The 19204-nt window shown below is 46.5% G+C and overlaps 1 protein-coding gene across 1 annotated transcript in view; it reads right to left on the bottom strand.

Moving 5' to 3' along the window:
• Positions 1-19204, bottom strand: part of CC2D1A (coiled-coil and C2 domain containing 1A) — a 49042-nt gene that overhangs the window by 2911 nt on the left and 26927 nt on the right. Inside the window, exons 17-29 of the mRNA XM_083592996.1 lie at positions 18735-18793; positions 17479-17595; positions 16598-16671; positions 14120-14178; positions 13501-13552; positions 11112-11211; positions 9971-10061; positions 8256-8387; positions 6446-6501; positions 3476-3542; positions 1867-1993; positions 911-987; positions 668-715 (exon numbers count right to left, since the gene is read on the bottom strand). Of these exons, the coding sequence (XP_083449122.1) occupies positions 668-715; positions 911-987; positions 1867-1993; positions 3476-3542; positions 6446-6501; positions 8256-8387; positions 9971-10061; positions 11112-11211; positions 13501-13552; positions 14120-14178; positions 16598-16671; positions 17479-17595; positions 18735-18793 (1059 nt within the window). The remainder of the gene's footprint in view (positions 1-667; positions 716-910; positions 988-1866; positions 1994-3475; positions 3543-6445; positions 6502-8255; positions 8388-9970; positions 10062-11111; positions 11212-13500; positions 13553-14119; positions 14179-16597; positions 16672-17478; positions 17596-18734; positions 18794-19204) is intronic.

The following is a 19204-nucleotide window of genomic DNA, read 5'->3' as shown; positions in this document are numbered from 1 at the left end:
ACAACAGAAGGGGGAACAGGGCGCCTCAGTCCACAGAGCACTCTGCCCAAAAGCGATTTGGGAAACGAACCACCTAGAGAGGCGGCAGCGCCAAACAAGCCAGAAAGTTCCAGCTGTGTGCTGCTGCAGGTGCTCAATTTGACGGCACTGCTTAAAATCATTCCAGAAAGCTCTCCCAGGGCTCGTCCAGACTTTCTGTTGCACCATGCTTTCCAGGCACAGGTTTGCTCTTTAAAACTCCATGTTCAAGCGATTTTCTTTCTTTTTTTGTCCAGGCATTTTCTCTGGGGAAATCCACATTTTCCTGCTGAATTGGAGCAAATGGCAATGGAGTTTTCTGCAGATTGCCACTTGCTCCAATTCAGCAGTAAAATGTGGGTTTTCCTGGGGAAAGCGCCGGGACAAAAATAAAAAACAAAGCAAAAATGCTCGGACACGGAGCTTTAAATCCCAGACCTGGGCCTAGAAACATGGCACAAAAGGCAGTCTGGATGAGCCCTCAGTCACCCTGCAAAAGACCAGGGGATCAGTGAAGGCAGGCCCAGTCTGGGAAACGCTCCTCTGGTCCCGACGACTGACTCATTCAGCCTGCTTTGACTATTCTAGTGGGAGGTGACTGGGTGAGAACAGCAGAAACAACAGCTTGCGTGACAATAAGCACACTCACCTCGCCCTCAACCAGATTGCGCTTGTAAAGGGCATCCTTGGCTGCATCCTGCCAAATAAACACACACAGCAGGCAGTTAAGTAGATACAGAGGCTCTCGTTGCACCAGGCAGGGTGCTCCTTTAAGCAGGCAGACATTGGTGCAACCAAGAGGCTTTAAAAAGGGGATCTGAGGTCTTTGCTCCCCCACCCCACCCCATCTAGAAGTAAAATGGAATGGATGGGGGGGACTGAGAAACCATACCCGCTTTCCTTCACTGCCAAGGCGCCGTGCTGCCTCTGTATACCACTGCTGGTACCGCTCCAATTGGGTCAGGTATTCTGTGGAGTAAAGATCAGACATGACTAAGGAACAGCTCCGGTGTCCAACTGCATTCCCTTCACCTCTACCCCCTCCAACCCCAGAGGTTGGGACTCTGCCTCCTTTCTTGTGATGCAGTGTTTTGAGAGAGCTAAAGAATTAATACTCCAAGGGCTTAGAGATGCAATCACAAACTGCTGAGATCAAGATCTGTCAATCTAACAAATTGTATGCTTTTTTTTTTATTCCATTGTATCCATCCCTGCCAAGATATCTGGTAGATTTGCCAGATGCTAAAATGAGGGTAGTCTTTGCCCAGGCAAGACTAAATGTCCTTCCGTTAGCAGATTGGACGGGCCGACATAAAGGAATTCCTAAGAAGGATAGAATTTGCGGCTGCAGCTCTGTGTCAGTAGAAGACATAACTCACAAACTCCTTCAATGCCCTTTTTATAATGACCTTAGAAACAATTACATCCACCCGTTGTTGAGATCGCAGAAGGGTAGGACATCTCTTGCAAAGACCTGTTTTTTGTTGTCTGATGTAGAGAGGGATATATCCTTTAGGACATCCAAATTTCTTTCCAAGGCTTTACAAATTTGTGTAATAAAACTTAAAGGGTGGGGGGATGAGAAATGATTTATCCTGTAAAGGTCGGGGAGCAGAAATGTAAACCACTATTATTAGCAGTATTCTTATTCTTGTTATTTTCATGTGTGCAACGGCTGCTCGCTAAACATAATAAATCGAACTGAACTGAACCCCCTCAATGAGCACTTCCTGCTAAGGCAATTTAACACACCAATTCAATATGAACCGTCAGAGAAAGGGGGGAAATATTCACTTGCCCAAGCATTGGGAATGGGGCCTTTGTGGCTGGGCTTTCATCGCAAAGTACCTTTCATGACTGCTGGGCCTCCGTGCTGAAGCTGGGACTTCTGCCACTGGATCATCCGTATAACGTTCTGGTGCTGTTCCACCAAGTCGTTAGGAGGTCGTTGGCCAACTTGTTTGTATCCTGCCATCTGCCAGCAAAGGAAGGAGGGTTTGTGTACATTCTCAGGGAAAGGACGGAGCACTCAACTTCGGGGATAAGAAGTGGACCTTCTGGGACTAGGTTCTGTCTGGCTGACAAGTGCATGCACAGGCTGGGAAACGGCTTTTCCAGGGCCACAGCAACTGTGAGCAGCACACCTGAACAGGTGACTAAGAGAGAGTTGGTCACCTGAGAGATCCGGCCACATAAACGCAGAAGGAAGGCAAGACTTCACCACATGAGTTTGCCACACTTAAAAGAGAACACTTCTCTTTTAAATTGGACCGGAGTCTGCAGACCTCGGGGGGGACTCCTTCCACAGAATGAAATTAAAGGCCAGATTTTTTTTTCTAAAATAAAAAGGTAGTTTATGAAGCCAAAGCAGGCAAAAATAGCCCAGAGTGAGCAAAATACAAGATTCTTCCAGTCGACTGCCCTTTTATTTGTTTGTTACCCAGCCGAGACAGGAATGCCAAGCAGGGCCCAAGGGTTATGAGGGTTGGGAAGAAGACATCATTTTAGGTCATTTTGAAAGGGCATCACTCACACATTCCCTAGAGATTTGTCTTGTCCAACCTTGGGTGTTTTTGCTGTACTGTAACACTTCAGCTGACTACTGCACTACTAAGGTAAGCAGATTTTAAAATCATAAGCATTATACGCTGCCCTAAGGAAGCACAGCAACTTTGAGACAGGGCTGAGATTTCTGAATGAGCTTCCTGCCCCTCCTCCAACCAGTAGCTTTGTAAGTTAGACATTCTTAGTGCCTTCAGCCCAAGTACAAAATGTCTCAGTCAGTTTGCAGGAGTCAAAATTCAATGTTTGCTTGCAGTTTTGCTCCCATCAAGCCCGTGCCTTGTTCTTTTGAGGGACAATGAACACAACTGTTCAAAATGTAAGACATACCAGTGTCTCACTTGTCAAACTTGTGTCTCCTGTTTCCTCCCATCCTTTCGTTGTCCATTGCACAGTCTCAAGATTTGTCTGCAAGCACCTTGAGGTGGAAGGGACGTGGGTGGCACTGTGGGTTAAAACACAGAGCCTAGGACTTGCCGATCAGAAGGTCGGCGGTTCGAATCCCCGTGACAGGGTGAGCTCCCGTTGCTCGGTCCCAGCTCCTGCCAACCTAGCAGTTCGAAAGCACGTCAAAGTGCAAGTAGATCAATAGGTACCGTTCCGGCGGGAAGGTAAACGGCGTTTCCGTGCGCTGCTCTGGTTCGCCAGAAGCGGCTCAGTCATGCTGGCCACATGACCCGAAAAAACTGTCTGCGGACAAATGCCGGCTCCCTTGGCCAGTAAAGCGAGATGAGCACCGCAACCCCAGAGTCGGCCATGACTGGACCTAATGGTCAGGGGTCCCTTTACCTTTACTTTGAGGTGGGAGCCTGACTTTTGGCCAATGTTACGCTAAAGCACCATGTACACGGAGATGCTGGAATTAGTAACTACTGCCCTGATAAACATTACTGACCTTTTTCTCCAGCCTCTCCTTGTCAAAAGCGAGGACATTGAAGCTGTGCAGAGTGCAGACAGGCTTGCTGCAAGGAAAGAAAGTGCAGCATGGTTAACCTCAGAAGAGGCCAGCAACAGAAACACAGCACGGAGAATGAGGCAGAGGCAAGCAGGCAACCGCCATCTGGAGAAGCAGATATGGATTGGGTGTGTCCCTGCCAACTTCATGCCCAACCAACAAAAGCACGCCTGGCTCCTGCCAAGGCAGGGGGGCAAAAACCAGGCACATCAGCTGCAGCAGACCCCCTAGCTTGGAGACCAGAGTTTGGTGGGCAAGCAGACTGAACTGCTGCCCAGGATCCCTCAGGTTCTAGATTCAGGACCTGCTGTGGGTTTCTTCCTGACAGCCCTGAGAGAAAAGGCAGCCCAGCACGCACACAGGGACACTCCTGATCAGACCTGTTGGCAGGCAGTGTGCTAATTTCTCATTTGCTAGAATGCCACAGGACAGGTTTTAAAGGACCACAAGAGCAAGATGAATGGGGGTGGGTGGGTTTGAAGACTGACTGGCCAAAGGAGCGAGGAAAGCTCTGAAGTTTCATGCCCGGTGCTGTTTCTCGTGTTGTTCTCAACCCAAGACAGACAAATCTAGTCTGGTAAACAGCTACATGGCAGATTTGAGGCAAGAGAGACACTCTTTGTCATTTGCATTCAGAACAAGAGAACCTTCCAGGCAAGCATTCTGCCTTACACCTTGGCCTCAGCACCCCCTTTTCCTTTCAGAATGCCTCCAATCGCAGTCAGGAATCTTCCTTGCTAGCCGGTTGGTCCTGACTTCTCTCCCATCTTAGGCCCTACCCCTGGGAACAAGAAACTCTGCCCTTGTTGCAATGCCTGCACAATGCCCTAGTGCTGCTCTGCCTGTTCCTCATGCTCTTTGTTTCTCAACCCTACAGGAAATGCCAGGCTGTTATCAGACCAAAAATCTATCCTGCTAGATTTCCTGTTTGTTTTGAGTGGTGCCATCCAGATTGCACAGTTTCACAAGAAAGGCACGGTCTGTCCAGGCCGCTCTTGAATGCCAGTTCGAGACATCTCTCTCTCCCTGCTCCTCCAGTTACAGGAGAAGCTGTGCTTCTGGCTATGGCTAACTGGGAGGAGGCCCTACCATGAGAAAAGTTAGCAAACTGTCTCAACCCATTGATTCAGGGCATCATTATCAGAGCGGGAGACAAACCAACCTGTAGTATGTGGCACAAAACACCTTCATGCCCTCCTGCGCAAGCCCCACAGAATGGGACCTGAAAGAGGCACAGCAGTCTCCCATGTTACTCAATGGAAAGGGAGGTCTCCTTTGAACCTCCTGCCTCAGGCACCAAAATCTCTTGGGTTGGCTCTGGGCTCATTATTCACCGTGCGAAATTGTACCTGTTCTTTCGAAGCTTTAACTACTTTGCCTTCCTGCCAATTGCCACAAAACCTTTTGTGCCCATACAACCTCCCAGAGCTCTTTGCCCTCTCTAGTTGTCCTACATTTCTTTTCTTGTCCAGAGCCGGCAGGAGCAAACCATTCTCTGTGCAAGGGAGCCTTCGAGGCCTGAGAGAAGGAAGGTCCAATCAGAGCTGGCTTGGCTACAGCAGGGAGCAGATGGATGTTCTGGAAGGGAAATTAGAAGAGACTATCAACAGCCACTGGCAGAGCAAAAGGTGCTGGGCTGGACACCTGCCTCTGTGCACACCATCCAACCATCCATCATGCTCCCTTAACACGGAATTCAGGTATCAAAAACCCTACGCGGTGGTAACTGGTGTGGTTTGGTGGGCAAAGCACTGGACAAATCTGGGAGACTTGCTTATGGGCTTCTCAAAGGCATCTATCTATCTGGCTGGCCCCTGTGGCAAAGAGGATGCTGAATTTGTTAGGGCTTTGTCTGATTCAGCAGCAAGGCTCTTCTCATGCTTTGTCTCAGCCACTGACTCATTGTGTGGCCTTGAACAAACTTCTTCACTTACTGCCTCTGCTCTCTCTACTGTACAGACGCTAGCTGAGGCTTGGAGCTTCTCCTGCCCTGTGTGCCAACTTTAGAACAGGTATGCTTCTTATACACTCTCCTAAGGCACTAAGCGCCTACGCAAAGAGGCTCTTGTGGCATCAGAAGCTCCATTACAAAACCCTCACAAGAAGCTACATTGCCACTTTTGACAACTTGGGCTATTCAATTCCTGTTCCTTCACAAGTCTCAGTAGCCAAGAACGATGCAGCATATCTGTATGGTCACGGCAAGCTGTCTCCTCAGCAGAACTGATATTTGACAGAGGCCTTTCTATCAGAAAGTCGGACCAATACCATGCAGCGTTACGCAGTCAGGAGAGCAGAATTGATCCATGAGGTGCAATCCACCAGGAAGGTCTTCTGCACAAGTTAAACAAAAATGAACTACAGTGGTACCTCGGGTTAAGAACTTAATTCGTTCTGGAGGTCCTTAAGCTGAAACTGTTCTTAACCTGAGGTACCACTTTAGCTAATGAGGCCTCCCGCTGCTGCTGCATGATTTCCGTTCTCATCCTGAGGTAAAGTTCTCAACCTACGGTACTATTTCTGGGTTAGCGGAGTCTGTAACCTGAAGCATCTGTAACCTGAAGCGCCTTTGGTAAAATAATAATCAGAGCAGCTTCCAAATAAAACCCATGTCAACAAGGCTTACGCAGGAGAACTTCCTGGTTAACTTTGACCTCCAGGTCAGATTGTCCTGTCTTTCCCCACCCTGCTGCCCCCGAAACACTCAAAAGCAGCCCCCTGAAGCAGGCACACCTGCCCTACTGCTTTTTTGTGAGATGCCTTGGGCCTTGCATTTGCCTTCTTGAGCTGAGAGCGAAGTAAGAAAAGAATGAAAAGGAGAGCGGAAGGACAGGAGTTAAGATTTCCCCACAGATTATGCATGGAGCTAACTCTCAGGAGACCCCAGCAAAAGCACAAGAACATACATACCTACTGCCCACATCCTTCCCAGGAGCTATTGCCGGCTTGGGTTTGGGAAGAGCAACCTGGGTGAAGAAAACAAATACTGTTTTGCTCCTGTATGTCTGGCATAGCCACATTTATTTCAACAATGCAAGACTGGTCAAGGTTTTCAGCCCACTTTCCAGAGGCGGGGTGGGAGCTGACAGCTGAGACCAGGACATGATCAGGGTTATGAGCATGCCAAACAATTCTATGAAATTGTAGAAAAGTCATAGCGCACGGTATTGTCTACAGAGTTTGGCGCCCTAAGAATCTCAGCTTTCATTTGGGTGGGGGAACAAGCCCTTATGAATTGTGAAGACATAGCTGAAACTGTGTGGGAATCACATTGGGCTAGTGATTTTGGGTATAATATCCAACTTTCATCTTGGGGAGAAGAAATAAAATTTACAGCATGCTGTGCGTTGAAAGAAAATCACATGAAAATGATGTACCGTTGGTATCTAACACCAAGTAAGATTGCAAAAATGTATAAAACTAAATCAAATATATGTTGGAAATGTACAGTAAAGAGAAAGAAGGTACTTTTTTCCATATGTGATGGCCATGTTGTAAGGTAAAAAGCTTCTGGGAAATGATTTATAATGAATTAAAGAAAATGTTTAAAAATACATTTGTTAAAAAACCAGAAGCCTTTCTTTTAGGTTTAGTAGGGGAAGAAGTAGCAAGAGAAGATAAAAGACTTTTTATGTATGCAATGACGGCAGTGAGAATGCTACTGGGAAGAAGAAGCATTACCAACAAAGGAAGAATGGCAAACGAAATTGATGGATTATACAGAAATGGCGAAAATGACGGGGAAGATCAGAAACCAAGAAGATCAAGTATTTGTTAGAGACTGGAGTAAATTTATAGTTTACTTGAGAAAACCCCTGTAAGCTGTTAAAAACATTGGTAGCGTTGTAATGGCATTTGTAATGTGAAATTGACTATGATAAAATAGGGATACATAATAGTTGGAAAAATTATAATAAGTAAAAAAATTTTTTTTTAATTAAGAACCCATGGAAGGGAAGTCGGAAGGTTCAGGGAACCTTGTAATTGGATATATGTGAAAGATAATATGTATAAAAATGTGAAAACTAATAAAACTTTACTATTTTTTTTAAAAAAGAAACTGTGTGGGACAATGGCTGGTGAAATCTGAGGGGTCAGAGGTTGGGATGTCAGTGCTCTGCAGAATTCCTTGCCTCACCTCACCAGCAAACTCAGAATAAAACATGCAAAATAGTTTACAAGCGCAAAATAAATTACTTAAAATATTTGCCAGATTTGTCCAGGCTGCAGATTGCCCCCCCCCCCCGTTTAATATATTTTTTTAAGCAGACAGTATGCACAGGGCTGGACAATCATCTGCCTCTTCTCATCACAATATGCTGCTGCTGTGGGCAGCAAACCAGCCTCTGAATAGCAACAATTGCTGGAGACATTTCAAGCCACGCTTAGTCATTAGCCACGCTTCTGGCCCACATCCATTTCTGAAGAAACCAAAGTTTGGACTCTGGTAACACAGCTGAAATTCATTTCTCGAAAAGAAAACAGAGCCACAGAAACGAGGTGACGGAAGGGGCACAGTAGGCTGTATACCCTCTATGATGAGCACTAACCACAGATTCCATATGGTTCATATTCTTGCCAGCCTCAGCTGAGCAAGGGCTTGGGCACAGGGCCAGAAGCTTTGCAAAGCCACACTCAGAAAAACTTTTCGGGTGCCACCCAAACCAGCTTTGCCCTCGATGGAAAGCTTCTGGGACACAGAGAACAGCTTGGCTCTTACTGGTGGCATCGTGAGGGGGTCAATGACCAGCCACTTCTCCGTCGTCGTCTCCAGTTGCTGGGAGGTCAGCGGCTCTCTCAGACGCACAATGACTTCCAACTTGCCTCCTGTGGGCCGCCGACCATCCAAAAGCTAGGCAGAGAAAAGAAAGAGAGACGCCCCAATTAGTGTGAAGCCACAACGCTCTGAACTTCTCCCCGCCAGAAGTCAATCCGTACGGCAGAGCGATGCAGCCTGTTCCTTTTGGCCCTCAGGGTGCTGAGGGAGGAGCTGGCATCTCTGTCTTTTCAACTACGTGGCAGATGGCAAACCAAAGCCTGGAGAAACTGCTCTCTCAAGTTCCACAGGGAGGCTGGCTGAGCATTTATTCACAATCATATAGAGGTGAACATGGAGTTACAGTGAGGGAAAAAAGTATCCCCTGCTAAATTTGCCTGTTTGTCCTCTGACGAAGAAATGACGAGTCCATAATTTTAATGGTAGGTTTACTGTAGCTGTGAGAGACACAATAACAACAGGAAAACCCCCAGAAACCCAAAGTCAGAGATTGATGTGGGGTTTTCCTGTTGTTATTCTGTCTCTCACAGCTACAATAAACCTACCATTAAAATTATGGACTGGTCATTTCTTCATCAGAGGACAAACGGGCAAATTTAGCAGGGGATCAAATACTTTCCCACCTCACTGTAAAAAACAACAGCAACAACATTTAGAAAAATCAACATTCCTGAAGTCCTCCACTTCTGAAAACTGCAATTGGGCCTTGAAATGTTTTTGAGGTGATGGGTTTTTGGTGGATGTGTGGATACCTCCTTTAGCAGCTAATTGCATTGGTAGTGTGAATGTCAATTCCTCAGGTGGAATGTTTTTAGCCGTTATCTCAGGAAGATCTTCAAAATGGGAGCTTATCCAAAAGCCTGCCTGCGGTCAGCTGCTTAGAGCATTCTTCAAATGCAATATTTTTGTGTGTGCTATATGGGGGTTTTTTTGTAATCCTCGTTGAAATGTTCAGTTGCCAATCCTCCTGATAGCTTGTTTACTTTCTTCCAAACTTATTCTCATTAATAAACTGTTGTCACAGTCCTTTTAGCGCTTTTTGTGGCCGTTATATAGAACTGTGGCTTTGCACGTGATTTCACATTTAACTTCAGTACAGAAGGTGGCAAAGTGGAGCCACTCCTGATGCCCTGATGCAACAGGGATGCTGAAATGGGTGTGACACTCCCCAAGACATGCTGAGCCCAAGGCCTTGAAAGGCAGTGACATTTCTTCCAGCAAGCATCACAAAGGCATGGTCTGTTGTGAAAGCAAAAGTCTGATTTCACTCTAGCTCTCTCAGTTCTGCTAGAGCAGGGGGCCAGTCCACTGTCCCTCAGACCTTGTGGGGGGATGGACTATATTTTTTTGGGGGGGGGAATGAACGGATTCCTATGCCCCACAAATAACCCAGAGATGCATTTTAAATAAAAACACACATTCTACTCATGTAAAAAGACCAGGCAGGCCCCACAAATAACCCAGAGATGCATTTTAAATAAAAGCACACATTCTACTCATGTAAAAACATGCTGATTCCTGGACCATCCGAGGGCCGAATTTAGAAGGCGATTGGGCTGGATCTGGCCCCTGGGCCTTAGTTTGCCTACCCATGTGCTAGAGGGCTTGGTTTTACATGCCCATCATGCCTGAGAAGAAAGGGAAGGATTTAGGCTTACCTCCAGAATCTCCCGAAGCTCGCAAGCTGTCTCCAGTGCATCCAACTTCAATTGTGCAGTTCCAACTACACGGTCAGTTTTGAACAGCCCTCTGGAGAGAAAATGGAAGTATTAGACTGATGACCTCATTCATCAGAGAGTCACAAATTTCATTCTGCCCTTACTTGCTCCCTTTCAATAAAACTAACACTTAGCCTTTTCAAAATAACCATACCACAAGAACTGCTGCAAGGTTACAGCAGAGTCTCCCCAACATTCCTGTAGTAAAACTCCTCATAGCTTGGATGCCTCTTTTCAGCTTAGTTATGGCTTTGAGTACATGTGGATCTGAGCTATACGTTGCCCACCTGTCTTGCCTGTGTGTGTCAATGAGCCAACCTGAGTTTCTTCCTCCCATAACAAACATTTTCCAATCTCACATCCTGGATTTTCTACTAATGTCCTGCCACATCCACATTATAGAAGTTAGACGTGGAAGCTGTACATTGTGAGGAATGAAAGCAACCTTGTCTCAATTGTTTTATCACTCTTTTGATAGCACTCTGAAGCCTGTTTCAGTTAGTGCCTCCTTGACTGCTAAATATCCTTCCATTCTCCTCCATATTTTTTGTGCTTCTGCCAATAGCCCTGAAAGAATGCGCAATCTCAGCACATTCACAGACACTAAGAACCAAACTACACATTACAAGAAGCATCCTGAAATACATAACTGAGACCTGCCATTTTACTTTAAGAAAAAAAATCAAGGAAGGGGCAGGGGGCATGGATCATGACCACCATGTTAGGGAGGGAGGTATATTCCTTTCCCCTGCACGCTTCCCCACCAAAAATCCCCAGCTCAAGCTACTTGCTTCCGAAGGTGTTATTTGACAGGACAATTCCAGAAGGAAGCACAGCGGTTATCCCAACAATATACTATTCTTCCGTCCTTCCTGCATTGCATATTTAAAATACATATGTGAGGTTTAATTAAAAGCTCAGCGATTTCATGGAAGAATTGAAAACGCTCATATTAAAGCTCTTACGCCACTCAGACATGCAGCTTCCTTGTTGAAGGTGGCCCACCTCCAGTCAGTTTGACCACAGCAGGAAGGTCCCTACGGGTTTCTGCCAGTAACAGTCAAACCTCCATTTTGCTCACCCTTTATGGACGACTTCAAACTTGATGCCTTTTGTCTGGATGGCTCTCTTCAGCCCACGGTGCCCCCGATTAATAAACAGCTTGAACTTCTCTTGGAATTCTGCCAGAGGGAGATACCAAATGGGAAGGTTACTGGGCGTCAGGTCAGAGCCAAGAGCAATCGTCACTGAAAGGAACAGCCTTGCATTGCTGGAGGGACTGGGGTCCCTGCAGTTTGCTTCAAGCCTCCCGCCCCAAGCTTGGGAGGGCTCAGATCCAACTCCCGAGCATTTACACAGTTGTTGTGCACCATTGATACGCCACTGTTCACCCCATCACAAACACCCTAGGTAAAAAAGATAAAAGGTAAAGGACCCAGGACGGTTAAGTCCAGTCAAAAGTGACTATGGGGTGCAGTGCTCATCTTGCTTTCAGGCGAGGGGGCCAGCGTTTGTACACAGACAGCTTTCTGGGTCATTTGACCAGCACGACTAAACCACTTCTGGCGCAATGGAACACCGTGATGGAAACCAGAGCGCACAGAAACGCCGTTTACCTTCCCGCCGCAACGGTACCTATTTATCTATTTGCACTGGCGTGCTTTCGAACTGTTAGGTTGGCAGGAGCTGGGACAGAGCAACAGGAGCTCACCCCAGATTTGAGCTAACAGCCTTCTGACTGGCAAGTGCAAGAGGCTCAGTGGTTTAGACCACAGCGCCACCTGCATCCCTATGCAAGCACTCTATGCACTGGTATAAGCAAATCGTGGCAGGATCAGGTTGTACAACATTGGCCATAGCGATGTTTCAGCACAACAGCAAACCCCTCAATTTGCTTCTTGGTTCACCAGAAGCACTTACACTGAGACAGCCAAAGACTGTGCAGTTCTGATGCTACCACTGCTCCTTGCCATCAGATACCCTAAGATGTCAGTCAGCAGATTCTTTAGGAGGGAAGGAGGTGGGGAAAACCTGGCAGCTATCCTCACACTTTTTCCAGCTTCCTCCAAATCATGCTCGCTGTTGCCAAGAAGTAAGTCTATGCCACAATATACTTCCACCAGACACCTTCGCCTTCAAACCCGTTTGCGCTGCAAGCTGTCATATTCACAGGAGCAACTTGCACATAAGGACTGAGAATATTCTCCACTAGAATCCAGGAGCCAATACTTCTTAAAACCAGCAGTAGCCCAATGGAGCAAAAGGACCAACAATTTTCCAGAGCCGCCTCTGATGATGCAGGCTTGCTACTAACAAGTCTTGCGGTATCTCTGGCTGCTGAGCCGTCAAAAGCCCTGTTCTTCAGCTGGTAGCCTGTAGCAGAGTTTCGGACTGCCAAGCTTCCGTGGCGACAAGAGAAGTCTATCCTCACCTGCTCTCCTCCCTGTAATTGTGTTTTCTTTGCTGTCCCCGGTAAAAGCCTGGCAAGGACATTTACTTCCAATACTGCACAGCCAGCTCAGTGCTTGGGACAAGGGAGGGCCTCAGAAACCAGGCCGGTGATGAGGGTCTGGCATACCCAGACACAGAACTAAGGGACCAGCCCAGTATACCAGTGCTTCGTAGCTCTGTCCAATATCTGACCTGCAGCATCTCCCTCTATCCCAGGTGTGGGGCTGTCCCTGTGACTAAGGACTAGACCACTTGCAGCACTGTATAGGTCACTTGGAAGCCAACCCATTAAAAAAATATAATAGTATGCAAGTGTAGGGCAGGTTTAACTCTTCCCTCCCCAGCCACGATCCTGATATTCACCCCCCCCCATCCTCCATTTGCCTTTCTGAAGCTAATGGCGGAGAGAATTTTATTAGGATAGGGCTGCCATACATGTGGCGTTTTGTCCTGGATCTTAGTCAAGTCAATTGTAAAAGTGTGTGTGTGTGTGGGGGGTGTTGTTGTTAAAAAAGAAAAGAAGAAAAAAAGAAAAGCAGAAAAGCTCTACAATTTTTGGGGGTCTTCCTAAAAAAAAAAGGATTGCAGTAGGGGAGAGAATGGTTGAACTTCCCCTCCCTCGCATGCTGCAGTCCCCTCACAACACACACAGCTTCTAATACATTGGTACCTGGGTAGTCGAACGGTTTGGCTCCCAAACAAATCGGCTCCTGAATACCACAAATCCAGAAGTAAGTGTTCTGGTCTGCGAATGTTTTTTGGAAGCCAAATGTCTGACGCGACTTCTGACTGAGTGCAGGAAGCTCCTGCAGCCAATCGGAAGCCACGCCTTGGTTTTCGAACAGATTAAGTTTGATAAGCAAGGTACTACTGTATTAATTTTACTTACAAGAAACACAATACTGATGGGCTTCCTGGTGATGTGCTCAGGACTGTATATGCTTTGGCCCTGAAGCTGTGAGGTGCTTCCCCCCCCCCTTCTTTCTAGCATGGCCTAAAGCTCACAAACATAAATTTACCAGGAGAGTTGGAATTCTTGATCACATTGGTCTTGTCTTTCTGCGCTTCCTCCTGCAAATACAGAAATGTGAAAAGAAGCAGTAAGAACCAGGAGCCTTACTGCCGGAGAACTGTTTCAGAGCATTTCAAAGCACACCCCACCACCGTCCTCAAAGCAGCTTCACGCATCAGGCTTTTTCTACACCTGCATTACATGCAGCTGGCTATTGAAAAGGCAGTTTCAAATTGTTACAGTCATACGTCGGGATAATTATGCTTCAGGATAAGTATTTTTGGGTTGCGCTCCGCGGCGACCTGGAAGTAATGGAGCGCGTTACTTCCAGATTTCGCCACTCGCGCATACGCAGACGGTCAAAATGACGTCACGCGCATGCGCGGAAGCGGCGAAACGCGACCCGCGCAGTCGCGTCTTACATTCTGTTCAGGATGCAAACGGGGCTCCGGAACGGATCCCGTTCACATCCCGAGGTAGCACTGTATTGTTATTTTTCCTTTTATTAAAATACCACCCCATACCCATAGATATCAGAGCGGTTCACAACATAAATATACAAATCCAGGGGGGAATGATCATTGGCTACTTCCCACAGGATAATGGTAAGTTAACATATGACTCACCGCATTGGGATAGGGGAATTCAAAGCGGACAAAGGCATCCAGGTCATTAGGAGACATGCCTGAAGAAGGGAAAAACGAGAGTCAGGAAACCTTTTAGGTAAAAATCTCAAAGCTAAAGGACAACAAGGAGGGGCTGCTCTCAGAAGGCTCCACATGGAAATTGGCTCAAATCCAGCCTTTTAGTCTTTCTCCCCTGACAGGTGGGAAGTTGGGGATTTCACAGAATGAGTCAAGAGAAAAGGGAGATGAAAGGAGAGAGAAAGTGCCCTCCCCAATGCACACACACACCTGTTTTGGGGTTTGGAAGGACAGTGGTACCTTGGTTCTCAAACAACTTGGAACCCAAACACTGGAAGCAAGTGTTCTGGTTTGTGAACTTTTTTCAGAAGTCGAACATGCTCCGTTTTGAGTGCCACATTCCATTTTGAGTGTTATGCTTCCGATTTGAGTGCCACACTTCCGTTTTGAGTGTTATGCTGAGGTTTTTGCTATTTATTTTGTGTTTTTGTGGCTCTTTTAATATGTGTGTGACTGTGTGGAACCCAGTTCAGCTCCTGATTGACTGATTGATTGTGTGACTGCAGTACATTGTTTATTGCTTTCATTTTATGGATTAATGTTCCTGTTAAATTGCTCTTTTAAGGGTTGTTTTTAAAAGTCTGGAACGGATTAATCCATTTTACATTACTTTCTATGGGAAAGTGCGCCTTAGTTTTGGAACGGACTTCTGGAGCAGATTAAGTTTGAGAACCAAGGTACCACTGTACTCAAGAAGCACACAAGATCCCTTCCCTGGCACCCTGGCTGAACACACGACTTAGGAAGGTAGTTGCAGAAGTGGTGGGGGCTGTGTGCTCTACACAGCCAGCTTCCCAGCTGGCACAGAAATGACCAGGAAGCGGGTGGGGGGGGGAGAATGCAAGCTATTCAAACAGGTTATTCTGATGCCCTGTCTCAGCCAGCCACACATCCTGTCTGCTTCACACAGCAGCAGCAAATCCTTGATCTCTATAAATTTTTCTCTCCCCTTCCTCTCCTACACAGGCTCTTTGCTACTCCACTAACCAGATTTCTTCCAGTCTACTCTTCCCAGATAGGCTCTTTCCCAAGCAGCAAATACCTAAATCACTTTTAAAAACCTTTTAACTTATCACACAATAATTTGCTCTGGGGCAGGCCTGCGAGGGCTTGGCTTGTAAATCAATAACAACAACAGGATACTCTTTCTGGCAGCGTTTCTGACGGCTACTGAAATTACAAGCGGGCAGGAGAGCCAAGCAAGCAGGATCCAATCACTTTTTATGGGTTTTACTGTCATGTTATTATTGCTTTGATGCTGTTAGCTGCCCTTGAGTTTCCATTAGGAAAGGAAGGCAGGGGATAGACTGAATGAAGAAATGAATAAAATGAGGAGGAGGAGGAGGAGGAGGACAATGATAGAGATACAGTCCTTTGTTCAAGATGCCACTCTGCAATACTGTTTTCAAAAGCCACGTTTCTTCCTCCACGGATAGGACAGTGTAATAGCGATTGGGATTAGCTCTGCTCACTTAGACAGTGGCTTCTGCCTTCCTCAATAACACACATGGGACCCAAACATCTAAAATTATAGGAAAAACGATGAGGAATAAAAGTTCTTTAGCATTCTACAGAACAAACGGGAAGCCTGTGGACCTCCAAATATTGTTGGATTCCAACTTCCATTAACCCCAGTCAACAGGGGATGATGGGCATTGTAGTCCAGCCATAACACCCATGAGATAGGTGCAGCAATGTTAAGAGGGACTCTGTTTTGCACTAGGACAGGGCACAAAGAAATGAACTGGAGAGGGCAGGTCAGCCCTTTTGCACATTTCAGGGGAGGGGAGAATTCTTAATTTTGAGAATAAATGTTAGAATCGTCTTGCTGCGTCAGGCTCAACTATCCCTCTAACCCAATGTTTTCACTCCTGTAAGGCGCAATCAGATCCTGCTAGGAAATTCATAAGCAGGGCATTAAAGACAGCCCCCCCCCCGTTGTTTGTTGTCCCCTTCATCTGGTAAACAGAAACCATTTGCTGCTCTGAACAAAAAAAGCCCCACTGGCATAATACTTTGCATAACTAGTTGGGGGACATAAAAAAAGAGAAAGGGAAACATCGCATCCCTTCTGCCAACACAAACAATTGTCAATGACTTGGGGAACTCTTCACCATACTTGTTCTAGCAGGCACCTAACTTTCCTCTGCCCCCTCCCTCCCCCCAGTTTGGCTTCAGACCAGAGAGAGGGGACCTTCGAACCTCCAGATGTTGCTGAACTTCAGCTCCCCGCCAGCATGACCAATGGTCAGGAGTGATGGGAGCAGCAGCACAGCAATACCTGGGGAGTCACAGGCTCCCCCATCCCAACTGCTTTGTCCAACTTACAAGTAATGGTGGCAAGAGGCATAGCAACTCCCACCCCCTAATTACGTTTTCAGAACGTATTTCCCGCATTACCTGGAGGAGCTGGCAGGTTGATTCCTTTCACGACAGAGAGAACCATGTCGTTGCTGTTCAATTCTGGGAAAATCCTGCGAGGGGGGAAAGGAGAGGGCCAGCTTCAACTGAGGTGCTTTCAGTGAACAGGCCAGGATCTCACCATCACCAAACAAAGTGTCCGACTCCACCCACCTATTTCTACCATTCCAAAAAGAACACTCTGAAAAGGCTTCACGTCTCTCTCTCTCTCTCTCACACGCATATAAACATACACTTCCTGGGTAAGAGCTGAGGTTTGAAACAGGTCAAGGCCCTTTAATAAATCTTGGTTTGGCCTATGTGGGATTTAAAAAAAAATCCTCCTTTATTGAGAGCCGGTGTAGTGGTTAAGAGCGATAGACTCGTAATCTGGGGAACCGGGTTCGCTTCCCCGCTCCTCCACCTGCAGCTGCTGGGTGACCTTGGGCCAGTCACACTTCTCTGAAGTCTCTCAGCCCCACTCACCTCACAGAGTGTTTGTTGTGGGGGAGGAAGGGAAAGGAGAATGTTAGCCGCTTTGAGACTCCTTCGGGTAGTGATAAAGCGGGATATCAAATTCAAACTCTTCTTATTGTTGTGGCTCTGAGAGAACCTAATCCTGCAAAGGAAAAGCCTGACCAATGGCTAGGGACTCAGCTACATGCATAAACATAAATTGCTTTATATGCCTTATAACACTGTAACACCAGATGGCGCTGTGGAGTCCTGTCTTTCACCAACGGGATTTCCCTGTATGAAGTTTACAGCTTATGTAACTGAATCGCTTATTTGATGTGTCTAGATCCGGCCTAGGAAAGAGAGCCCCCAAAGCATTTGGCATCTAGCATTTGGGGCAAACTGCAAAGCAATGGCCCACATACTTGACCACGCTGAAAGTCCGCTGCTCATAGTGATATTTGGGCAGTGGAAACCCCTTGGCGTGGGCTTGCTTTAAGATCTCCATGTTCTTTTTGCAGTCTTCAGCCATCTTCTCAAATCTGGAAAGGGGTAGACCAAATAGTCAACTTAGTTTACAGGGTGATTCACGGAGTTCAAATAAGTTTTCTTCGGACATTGTAGATAACTTTGAGCCATAAAAGAAGAGCTATGAGATCTTTGTTAAGCATGAAGAAATAGTTGGAGTAGACGGAATGTGTTGGAAAGCTTCAGCCAATGAGAATTCAGAAAAAGCTGGGATCTTGGTTAAGCAACAGCCCAAAGAATTCAGCACAAGAGAGTTAACTTGGATGCTAGCAAACAGAAGCAGTATTTTCAGAAAACAGCCAAAACTGGAAGCCCTCCAACCGTAACTGACTGGCAGCACACACAGATGTCTGGGAACAAGCTATGTTTTGAGAACAGGGTCAGAAAAATAGAACATTCCATGCAGAACAGCTAGCTTTGCACTAGAGTGCTGGTTATGGATTTCATTAGGCAGTATCAAAAACAAATTGCGCCATGAACTGAGCAACGTAGCAATGAGCAAAAATGTCATACTATAAAAGTGATGTGTGGAAATGGACTTTAAGAGGAGCAGACATTCTATATTCCCTGAAGGAAGAAACGCATGTAACCTTAAATATAAATCATGAAAGCTTGTTCTACTTGCGACCTTTATTTACCCCCCCTCTTCAATGAATTCCCATCACTTGTTTTGGGAATCCTTTTGCTTGTTTTAAAACGCAAATGAACCTATTCTGCAGCTGGGCTGACTTGCCTCAGCCCAGCTGCAGAACAGACAATGCAGAAGATAGAGGGAACCAGGCAGAGGGCCTTCTCGGTAGCGGCACCCGCCCAGTGGAACGCCCTCCCACCAGATGTCAAAGAGAAAAACAACTACCAGACTTTTAGAAGACATCTGAAGGCAGCCCTGTTTAGGGAAGCTTTTAATGTTTGACCGACTATTGCATTTTAATATTTTGTTGGAAGCCATCCAGAGTGGCTGGGGAAACCCAGCCAGCTGGGCAGGGTATAAATAAATTATTACTATTACTATTATTATTACTATCATCATCATCATCATCATCATCATCATCATCTAAGGAGCATCTGCTGTGTTCCTGGCCAACACAGGCCACAGATTTAGCAGAGAGAGCAGAGGAAGGGAAGGGTATTGCTCAGTTGCCATCACGCTTACTTGGTAGTTTCTGCAATGTTTCCTAAATGGGTGAACTGCTTGGAGAAACTCATGCACATCTGGAACAAAAAAGAAAGGAAAAGGAGGGAGTCACATCAGGAGCAGGCAGGCACGATCCTGGCTCCCTCCCATGGGTCATGCACCTTTGCAGTCAAATGCCTTAAATTCCACCCCTTAATAAGCAAGTTCCAGCCCTTATATGGCCAGAGTATGCAGACTATCTTCTCAAGGAACCCAGAAGCCACTTGCATCTTTCTTAATGTAGCCCATCCATTGCTCATCATTTACTTAGAAGAGGAAGAAGAGTTTGGATTTGATATCCCGCCTTTCACTCCCTTTAAGGAGTCTCAAAGCGGCTAACATTCTCCTTTCCCTTCCTCCCCCACAACAAACACTCTGTGAGATGAGTGGGGCTGAGAGACTTCAGAGAAGTGTGACTAGCCCAAGGTCACCCAGCAGCTGCATGTGGA

The sequence above is a fragment of the Podarcis filfolensis genome (genome assembly GCF_964270895.1).
Source record: "Podarcis filfolensis genome assembly, chromosome: 17".
Lineage (NCBI taxonomy): Eukaryota > Metazoa > Chordata > Lepidosauria > Squamata > Lacertidae > Podarcis > Podarcis filfolensis.
Note: the sequence above shows the minus strand (reverse complement) of the source record. Positions and strands in the feature narration are given on the sequence as shown.